The sequence below is a fragment of the Morone saxatilis genome, unplaced genomic scaffold (genome assembly GCF_004916995.1).
Source record: "Morone saxatilis isolate NCDOM2014 unplaced genomic scaffold, NCSU_SB_2.0 Contig19, whole genome shotgun sequence".
Classification (NCBI taxonomy): Eukaryota; Metazoa; Chordata; class Actinopteri; family Moronidae; genus Morone; species Morone saxatilis.
In genome coordinates, this window is record NW_023339751.1 from 6958050 (window position 1) to 6969148 (window position 11099).

The 11099-nt window shown below is 42.9% G+C and overlaps 1 protein-coding gene across 1 annotated transcript in view; it reads left to right on the plus strand.

The window, feature by feature from the left end:
• unc5b (unc-5 netrin receptor B) overlaps positions 1–10605 on the plus strand; it is a 16615-nt gene extending 6010 nt beyond the window's left edge. The window contains exons 7-17 of the mRNA XM_035663794.1: positions 2–127; positions 2072–2104; positions 4311–4505; positions 4918–5283; positions 5378–5465; positions 5877–6051; positions 6138–6377; positions 7762–7911; positions 8455–8619; positions 8744–8922; positions 9443–10605. Coding sequence (XP_035519687.1) covers positions 2–127; positions 2072–2104; positions 4311–4505; positions 4918–5283; positions 5378–5465; positions 5877–6051; positions 6138–6377; positions 7762–7911; positions 8455–8619; positions 8744–8922; positions 9443–9608 — 1883 coding nt within the window. The 3' untranslated portion in view covers positions 9609–10605. The remainder of the gene's footprint in view (position 1; positions 128–2071; positions 2105–4310; positions 4506–4917; positions 5284–5377; positions 5466–5876; positions 6052–6137; positions 6378–7761; positions 7912–8454; positions 8620–8743; positions 8923–9442) is intronic.
• Positions 10606–11099: the final 494 nt, after the last annotated feature.

The window sequence follows — 11099 nt, forward strand, 5'->3', positions numbered from 1 at the left end:
TGTGGGACAGAGTGCACCCACTGGCGCAGTCGTGAGTGCCAAGCCCCCCCACCCAGGAATGGAGGAAAGCACTGCAGCGGCAGCATGATGGAAAGCAAAAACTGCACTGAGGGACTGTGTGCGCGCAGTAAGTCACCTGAGCAAGGTGTTTGAGCTGGGGTGGTTAAATGTCAAAGGAAATTCAATATTGGGCTCCTATATATTTTTTGTTGTAATGTATTTTCCTTTAATACAGTTACACATCTGTTGAGCTGAGTTCAACTGTCTAATATCTAAAAGAAAAATGGTGTTTCTGTGGTATCTATAGGGGTCAGTTCTATAACAGCCCTCAATGCTTTGCTGCTTCAGGAGATAGTTGAAGTGATAACACGTCTTGCAGGCAGTGATTTCTTTGCTCATAGCTCACAGTTTTGTAAGGTTAACATTTCAAAGCTTTTTTGGAATAAAACTGTATTCCCAAGGTGTTTAGCCATTGTAGCATGGTGAGAGTGCGGATGATGTAGAGAGAGATGAAAGGAAAAACAGCTAAATCGCAGACAGATGTTTCATGAGGCAAAATTTAGGTTCACAAAGAGAGAAGGCAAGTGATCCACATCTAAAGAGCACAGATGGAGAGAGAGGAAGAGCGATAGAGCAAGTGCAGGCAAAGGGAGCGCATGGAGTGGGAAGCGAGCATGACACGGCCAAGTTGAAAAATTAGCACAGGGAAGAGCATATGAGAATGAGTCAGACTCACACTGACACCCAATGTGCAGCCCGTGATGAGCTGGGAGGAATCCTGCTGACAGCGCATTAGAATCTTAGAGACGCACATCCACAGAGGCAGTGAGACACATTCAAGCACACTCTTAAAAAAACCCACATACACACAAGTTCACAGACCAACACGCCCAAGCATGCAGACAAACCTTGTAAAATGCACATGCAACGGGGGGGGGGGGGAATCATATGCATCATTCCACTTCAACTCTATCAGACATACACGCGAGTTCTGACATAAACAGGCTTCCATGGAACAGCCAGATTAGACAAATACACTGTCTGATTTGGCTGTACAGAGTGGAGCGATCTCAGGGGGCTGTCAGGAAAACATGCACTCGAGTGGCTCTGGCAGAAGGGGGAAGATGGGAAGCACTGTGCTGTAGAAAATCTGTAAATAAGTCACTTGGCAAACTACAGGTTACTGATTTATTTTCCTAGCACATTAATGAGATTATTCTGCGGATACAAATTGTCCTGATGACATTATGGTTATTTGCGTTCCTTGCTTCAGACAGTCAAACAATAAAGGCTCACTATAATGTCTCACTCACTGTTAATCCCTTCGAGGATCAGCTAAATACCCCAGTCATAAATGTAAAATGCTTTGAGACACCACAAACCATCATCTACACTGCCTCCTAGTAGATTCTAATTGCTGTCGGATGAATGGGAAAGTCAGGGAATCCATTTGGTGCTTTGATGATGCTTGGGAGAGAAAGTTATTTTGTTTGAGATACAGTGAGTGGCACGATCCTGAAAGATTGTTTCGATATTCATCGGGCCACTCAGGGACGATTCACATTGGTGTTATCTTGGAAAATATTGTTCCCGTCAGGATAGAGATGGGTTTTTTTTTTTCATGGGATGGAGGTGATAACGTACCCTGTGGGGTGTGTAAAGAGACGGTTTTAATCTACATTGTTTCCATCATGTTCCACACACCAGCATCCTTGTTCATTTTCAAAACTGTCTTTAACTTTGCCACTCTCATCCAAATGATCATAATCTCTTTCACAGTCATTTTTATTCCTTGTACATTATGTAAACAATTATGCTGAACTTCATTCCACAGTACCACACATTCTCACACTTTTCTAGAAGAGGTCATTATTTCTTATATGTTTTCTTGCTTGCAGTATGCCTTTTATGTTTACATTTCTATTTTCATATTGATGAGCTATTGTTTACTTACCCGTTTCTGCTTTGTATTATGTTCTTGTATCTTTCATTTGCATAATGACTAGTCCATCCATTTTTATGTTGTTTTTTTCCTTTTCTTCTTCTCTTGTTTTTTCTCCTGTTCAAACAGATAAAAAGATTTCTATTGAACATGCAAGCCATCGTAAGTTCACCTTCCCATGACTTCACTCTTTCACTGCATCATACTGTTTGTGTTTGTACTGGACTGTGTGTGTGTGTGTGTGTGTGTGTGTCTGCCTGTGTGCACATACATATTAGGAGTCCTAACATCTGTGTTAGCAAGCGGAGCTGAATGCGTGCAGCGTTTTGTATTGAGCCCGTCTATCAACACTTCGTTGTCATCTCCGATCGAGTCCAGCAAAGACGCGCCTCACCTTCTTGTCCAGCCTGCTTATGAGTGTTGTTATCCCATCCTGTCTCATATGTTGACTAAGCGTAACATAGGTTTCTGAGCTGGCTCCATGGTAGCACATTGCATCATTTACATAACAGCTTGCTGCAACTGTAGATGTAGAAAACAGAAGATACAGTCACAACAAAGGGATTCGTAGATGTTGGTGTTAATTAAACAAGCTGTTCAAAAACTGGCTTTAACCCAATATGTTGGTGGGAAAAAAAATCTGCAAGCTGCTATGAAAGGAGCAAAATGACATGACTCTTAGCTGAGACTCTTTGATCCATAGGCTATGAGGTGGAAGCATAGCACTTTCTGGATAAAAACAGTTGATTTCTGTCTGACTTTCAGTTAATCTGTGATATAGTTTACATTTGAAGTGATGGTAATTCCTCTGGCTCAATGTGACGTGGGCTCAGGGGAGAGAAGCCACGGTAATGCACCTAATTCGCTATTGTTCCGTTTGTGGTAATAAGTGCGGACGGCTGTCGGATTCAGTTCCATCGTGCCACGTGAGCATGGGAGCTCTCCTCTGCCAGCCTGTCTGCCTCCGGCTTTCCTCTCCTCCACTCTTTCTTCTACTCTCACTGCTGCTCTGTAGTGTCTGTGGTTTCCTCCTAACTTGTTCCCCACTCTCTCCTGCTCTTTAACATGGGCCTTTTCCTCAAGCACAGCTATCCTTATCTTCTCTCTCCTCCTCACCACACTTATAATCCATCTGTCCTCTCAACAAATCACCACCTTATCTAACTCCTTCCTATCCCTTTTGCCAAATTGCCTCTCCCCCAGCTCCATCCTCCTCTGTTTATCCAGCCTGTCTGCTCCTTTTTTTTTGCTCTTCATTGTCTCCCACCAACATCGCTGCATGTCTTCTCCCCCTTTCTTGTGGTGTGACTGGCTCACGTGTCTGGGCTGGGTATGGATCTGCTAGTGTTGGGGAGTCAGGGTTAAAGCAGGCTGTGGTAGGCCTGATGACCAGTAACAACCAATCACCCAGCAGGAGAAAAGAGAGGGAGCCTAACGGGGAGCAGTTGAAGTTATGGCCAACCAACCTCCTTCCCAACCTCACTTCGATCCATTCTGACTTTTGTTTGTCTGATGTGCCCCCTGCAGGCTAGGAGGATCTGTTTATTAATGTTGCTTTCAAGGAGGATATGATGAAGCGTTAACTTTAAAGGAGAGGTTCACATCTTAAACCAACACTGAAAGAGTTATCTGTCACTGTGATCATTCATCTTGTCCATACTGGCTGTGAAGTTATCCCCTCCCTAACTTTTAAAATTGTATACCTCACTGTATCGATGTCATTGGCATCATTTTTATGTGAGGTAACACGATGAGTGAATATACATTAACCAAGAAAGTATATTAAATGTGGATCGGTCACATCATGGCTGATACCTGATCCACCTAATAAGGTCAGTATTGGCGCCAGTACCCATCCGGCATACAGTCTTTTTTAGTGCAAATGTGAACCTGTCCTTGAGGATTTCAATTTCAGCTGTGGCAGCCCAAGGGCTGCAACCACTGATTATTTTAATTATTGATTGATCTACTGATTAAATTTCAATTAATCGCGTAGTCTCTCAGAGCACACAGTGGTGTCTTCAAACTGGCAAAAATCCAAAGATACTGAATTTGCAATCGCATAAAAAAGAGAAACGCAGTAACTCACATGTTAGAAGTGGGAATAAGCAGGTGTTGATAAATGACTTAAAAGATTAATTGAAAATTGTTGTTGATGTTCTGATGATCCAGTAATCAATTAACCAGCTAATCCTTTTAACACTAACTTGTATTCTAAGTTAATCTGCTACAACAGGTATGTAGTCAGATGATATTTCTTAATTATATTTTCTTTCCTCTTGTGTTTCCCTTGCATTTGTATCTGTGTGTTTTCACATGTTTCTCCCTTTCAATGTCTTGACCGTCTGTCCTTCTGTCCCTCTTTCAGCCCTGGCCCCAGGTATGGGTGTAGCAGTCTACGCTGGTCTGGTGGGGGCCCTGCTGCTGTGTGTGATACTGGTGTTGTGCGTGGGAGTGCTCGCATATCGCCGCAGATGCCGCCATCTCCATGGAGACATCACCGATTCTTCGTCTGCTCTCACCGCCGCCTTCCACCCTGGCAACTACAAGCCTCCCAGACAGGGTATGTTCACACACACACATCTATCAGTACACATTCATACACAATTTGTGTTTATTTTTCACAACTTTTCTTGTTTTCGCTTGTCTTGTTGAAGCACTTCCTCACAATTCATTTCATTATCACACTGCTATTTATATCATCAATTATAAATAGCATAATATAATTTAATTATTATTAAATTAATTCTCTTTATACCATTATCTCCTCTCGCTTAGTCAATTCTCCATTCTTTACTGCATTACATTTTTTACACTTTAAGCATTTGTCATGGTATCCCTTCTCTTGTACTTTCCATCAAATATTAATTAGCAACATTAATCCATTTCACTCGCATCAATTTTAGCACTCTCAAGCCTGCCTGTGTCGTTTCTGGTGATAAGAGAACAGTTCCTCTCTTCTCCCATGTCTACAGATAACCCTCACCCTCTGCATCCCTCAGCTCCTCCGGATCTGACAGCCACAGCGGGGGCTTTCCGTGGGCCTCTCTTCTCTCTGCAGCAGGGAGTCAATGACAGCCCCCACAAGATCCCCATGACCACCTCTCCCCTGCTGGACCCGTTGCCCAGTCTCAAAATCAAGGTGTATAATTCCTCCACTCTTTCGTCGCTGGAGCTCCCCGCGGACATCTGCTCAGACGGGGAGATCCTCAGCCTGAAGTCGGTGGGTACCGTGGGTAGAGAGCGAGACTACCACAGCCACACCCTTTCCAGAGAACCTGGGCTGAGCACCAGTGCCACCCTGGGTAATCTGGGAGGACGCCTTACCATCCCCAATACAGGTAACGTATATCGCATGCAGCTGGCTTTTCACATGCAAATGAAACCAGAATTCAGGATAAGACAAGATAAGTCATGATACCTTCTCCCCCGTAGGTGTGAGTCTGCTGGTCCCCCCTGGCACAATCCCCCAGGGGAAGTTCTATGAGATGTACCTCATTATCAACAAGTGGGACAAAACGACGTGAGTGCCCTCCATCTTTATTCCTCTATTTCACTCATCTGTTTCACAACCAAGGCAGAATAGACCTTATTCTCACCTCAATCAAAAGTTTTCCGACGCAAAGGCTCACCTACTGCGAACCACTTGAAGTTTATTTGCAAGTTCTATCACTTTTTCCAAGGATAAAAAATTGATCAACTTGTCTCAACTGCTACACTAAAATTGGACTGGATTAATTTCTTGCCAATTTTCTGGAAGTTTGATATTCAGTATGCCTCAAATACGTCAATACCAGCATGTACAAAACTGTGTCGTGGCCATGATGTTCTTTTATAAATCAAGTGTGATGTTTTGGCAACTGACTCCTGGCGTTCTCCCTGTGTGTGTGTGTGTGTGTGTGTGTGTGCGTGTGTGTGTATTTGACATTTACAGGCTACCCTCTGAGGGCAGTCAGACTGTACTTAGTCCTGTTGTGAGCTGTGGCCCGTCCGGTATGCTGCTGAATCGTCCTGTGGTTCTTACTTTGCCCCACTGTGCCCAGCTAGACACACCTACACCTGATTGGACCCTCACACTCAAGACACAGACACACCAGGGGGCATGGGAGGTGAGACAGCCTCTGACTGGTACCAGATAATGGCTTTCTTGTTGGCAGATGTGTCATCATCGAACCCTACTTCGATCTCTTTACAGGAGGTGCTGACAGTAGGAGAGGAGACTTTGTCGTCTCCGTGCTACCTGCAGCTGGAGGAGGAGTGTTGTCATGTTCTCATGGAACAGCTGGGAACGTACGGCCTGGTGGGCCAGTCGTGCCCCCCACAGCCAGCCTGCAAACGCCTGCAGCTGGCACTGTTCGCCCCCCGAGCACCCTGCCTCTCCCTGGACTACAGCCTCCGTATCTACTGCATCCACGACACCCCTCATGCACTCAAGGTGCTGCTCTTGTGTTTGTCACTTGACCTTTTATCTTTCAGACCTGTCAGTCTAGCAATATTATACTTATGGTGTGGATTAATAATTGCATTACTGGTAATTTAGTTAAAGCTGCAAAAGACAAGATTTTGTAAAATGAGACTATATACATCATGTCAGCTTTAGTTATAAAGTACAATACAAACATAGAGCTTGGTTTGGTCATAAACGACATACACATAACACACTTGTCCAAATAGTCCAAACATTATGATTACTGTATTCACTGATGGTTTTCATTAGGAATGTCATAACAACAAAGACTTATGTTTTACAAAAGACTATCTTTTAGCACAGATACACACAATTATTTTATAAGACATGGTGGTGGAGGTACCAAAATCCAAACCGCATCAGTTCAGTGTACATTACTGTACAGAGCAACGGTAGAATGAAATTAACTTACAATCATCATTACAAAACAAAATAATACATTTTTAAAATATTTAAAATAATGCTAAAAGAGCATTACTTAAGAGGAAACTTATATAATAAGTACACTCCAGGTGAAATTATATTTATCTGTTAGCTCATGACATATTCAGTCTTTTTTAATTTTGCGTCAGTTATTATTGTTTTATTTACTGTACACGTACATTACGATGTTTTGTGTCAGTGTATTGGGAAGACTAATATGAGTGTGTATATGTGTATGGTATCACCACGTCACCTCATAAACTGTGCGGACCCCAAGAAGAATAGTGACTATTATGCAGAAGCAAATGGGGATCTTAATAAACAAACAAACAAATAGTCACAAAAACAAAACAAAGGACACAGATTAAATTCATTATGAAATAATGAAATATGAAGCATGCCACGGAATAATAATATGTCTCATTTCCATCGTAGTCCGGTGCAATAGAGGAGTCCCATGCGCTCTAAACTGAGGCCCTGCAGATCCACACTACTGGCCCAAATCAAATTCTCGTATCACTTATTGAATCTTTCTTAGCCACCAGAAGGAAAGACTCAAAATAGTACAGCACAATACAAACACCCTGCTAAACAGCAAGTTGGACTCACTGATGTTAAATATTTTCCCTCTGTCTGTCCCTTTTGTATAAAGTGTTCACAGACCAGCCGGGGTAGTAAACATGAACGTGCTGTGTGCAGTTTACTGGCATCACATTACATAAGTTCTGGCTGCTCAAGTTCAAACAGCTTTCAAACTGTTAGCTCTCACACATTTCCATTTGGAGACACCAACTTAGAGAATGCACAGTGCATTTTAATTAAGGATTTTTGGAAAGCCTGTTTTGAAATTTGTTAGGATGATAAACCCATAATGAAATTGATCAAATAAATATGTCCCTAAGCCCATCTTCTCTCTGCCTCGGTGCAGGAGGTGCTGGATTTGGAGAGGAGTCTAGGTGGAGTTTTGCTGGAAGATCCCAAGCCGCTGTTCTTCAAAGACAGCTACCACAACCTGCGCCTGTCCATTCACGACATTCCTCACACGCACTGGAGAAGCAAACTACTGGCAAAGTATCAGGTGAGACACTCGAAATGCTGATGATACTCTATTACAGCCTGTTAATATGTGTAGTGTTTAAAACTGTCATCTACAGAGCACAAACCATGATCAGCCTGAATAATGCAGATTATTAAAACATAAGTCCTAACCAAAAACTGTGGTTTACCAAACTTTTGAGTTCATAGTCAAATGTCTATTTTCTCAGAAAACACAGCCAGTGGATTTCCTACTATTCGCTGCTGTTGTAAACATCCAAACCCTGTGCTGCATTCTCTTGGCGGCAGCACCGAGATTGCAGTCTGAACCCTCGCTGAATAAACAAACAGGAAATCTGATAGTGCTCCTAATTTATGGACAGTGCACTTTAGAAATAAATTGTCCTCTGATACCCAGTTGGTGGAAACACCCGATATCAAAATAAAGCATATTGCACTCTCCTTGAATGGAAACCGTGTTCTAGATCCTTCCTGATTGTGCTGCTCAGGACAAAGCCACTTTAATCACAGTGTAGAGTTTTTTTTCTTCCAGCTTTCCCTCTTAATATCATTTCATCATTAACAGGAGATCCCGTTCTATCACATCTGGAGCGGCAGTCAGAGACCCCTGCACTGCACCTTCAGCATGGAGAGAGGCAGCCTGGCTGTGTCACAGCTCACCTGTAAGATCTGTGTGCGACAGGTGGAAGGGGAGGGACAGATATTCCAGCTGCACACGGATATTCAGGAGGTAACGCTGACAATGGAAATAATGCTCGTGCAAACACAGATAAAGTTGCTATGAAAGCCATACAGCTATACCAAAAACATACAACAGTTGGCCTCAATGCTTCTCACCTTCTCTGTCAATCCAGACTCTACCACCGCACTCGCCCCTCCCCTCAGGAGGCACATGCCTGCCTTCCTCTCAAGTGGGACCCTATGCCTTTCGCTTGCCTGACTCCATCCGCCAGAAGATCTGTGCCAGTTTGGATGCGCCCAGTGCTCGAGGATGTGACTGGAGACTACTGGCACGCAGTCTGGGCTTTGACAGGTCAGATCTGCCTCCCATGTTTATGTGTGAAAGGAAGCTTTGGTCACGCTTTACCTGTAGAGTCCAGTGTTGATACTCAGGTTCCTACTGTCAAGTGATAACTCAGAATTGTGTAAAAGGTGTAGATGTAGATATTCACTGTCTGAGGTTAGATGTATGGGTTATGATTTAAAAAGGGGCTCAGTTTAGAGTTGGGTTTGAACAGAAGAAGTTAACAACTGTGAAAAACATTATATTTTGGTCGCCCTGATGTAAACAAACTTGAATATTAAGTTCAGGAATATGATTCAGCCATGCATTTCTTTCAGAAGATATTTTATCTTGCTAACTAGCTAATCCTGCTCTATGAATTATGATAGTTCGTTGGGCATCAATATTGGACTGTCAAGATAAATTGGTACCAGCAGTATTTTCATCATACAGTATTAATGACCTAAAGATGTTTGCAATCAGTAATGGAGTACATTTTTTCTTCTCTCCTTTTCTTCTTCCTACTTGCCTGGTCTTTCTTTCCTTTTAGGTACTTGAATTACTTTGCAACAAAGCCTAGCCCCACGGGTGTTCTACTGGACTTATGGGAAGCTTGTCACCAAGCTGACGCAGACCTGGTCTCTCTGGCGACCGCGCTGGAGGAGATGGGCAAAAGTGAGGTGCTAGTTGTCATGACAACAGATGGGGATTGTTGATTGGTCAAGGAAACGAGAGAGCAAGCAAGACATTTTTTTTCACCACCGTGATGAAAATAATGATACCTGCCTATGAATATGCACACCCTGGCACAAATCACAGATGCCCACAGAGCATTTTGGTTCCTTTATGTACTGTATTGCCTCTGCCTCGTCTTCATTTTCACTGCCCCCTGATCAGCCACTATAGCTACATACCCACAGTAACCCATTCCCATGCGGGCCATCCCATGATAACTGCTAACCTGATTCAGCTTGAATCCTCCAAAGCAATGTTTCATCTGCAAGATGTGAAACCAATTTGAGGCTACGAAGGCGTAAAATGGGTGTTAAGTCATCTGTCATATTCGGTGTTGACTGTCTTCTTCAATGATTGAAAATGACACTATTCTTGTATATAAATAAGACAGCTTTGGGACAAACAGAAGAAAAATCCATGTATTCACCACCCAAAGGCACGCACAATAACACAAAAACACAACGCTAACACGGGATTACCCATGTTACCGTAGCAGAATGAAGGTGCGTGATTTACCACCATCTCACCTCATGGCAGGGGCTTTTGTTTTCTCCATTGTCATTCTGTGTGTGCAGTGAATGACAGGCAGCACCGACCTGTCTGCAACCTCCTCAGGCTACAGACACACTCCAACACACACACACACACAGACTAACTGGTCATTAACCGGCTCGGAATCAGACAGGCTAGGATTTCTTGTCTAACTGCTTCGACTGTTGACAATTCACATGAGGACCACATGAGGAACCCTCAAGGTTTGAGGGCTTGAGCGTATCGCTTTGAGCTGAAAATAAAAGCTGCCTCTTCTTTGTCGTAGGAGGGCGAATTGTGAAGTTTGTTTAAGAATTGGCAGATAACTAGACTGACTGACTCTTTATATTGTACCAACAAATGCCTCAAAGCCTTGGCATATCATTCCAACTCACAGGGGTGTTTCTCTTTCATCTCTCCTCGCATTCCTCTATCGCTCCACCACACTCCTCCGATCTGTCGAGAACAAACTGCAGGAGAGCTCTCTGGTCATCCCTTAAAAGTTTCCTTTGGGGAACGCTCTTTAAGTTATTATCCATATTTGTGGATTGTTTTTTTTTCTTTTTTTTTTTCTTTGTAATTGCTGTTAACGATCATATAGAACCTGTTCTATCATCTGTGCTTCTTTAGGCTACTGAGCTGCTGTGTTTTATTTTTGATTCTAGCAGAGCGGGCCAAATGGGAGCACAGTGGATGTCTCAGTTGTGAATAACAAAACCATGTTTATTTGTTATTTTTAATACTGTGTATCTATTCAAAATGTAAAATATAATCTGTAAAACATGAGTAGAGATGGTCAGATGTCCAGGTGAATATACCATAGGCATTTTGCTTTGCTGTAACCAAGGGCAGTTTCCACTGTTCAGAATATTACAGAATATATAAGCCTTGCCTTGAATCAACTAGGCAGCAAGGGACCATAAAAATTACCTCAGCACTAA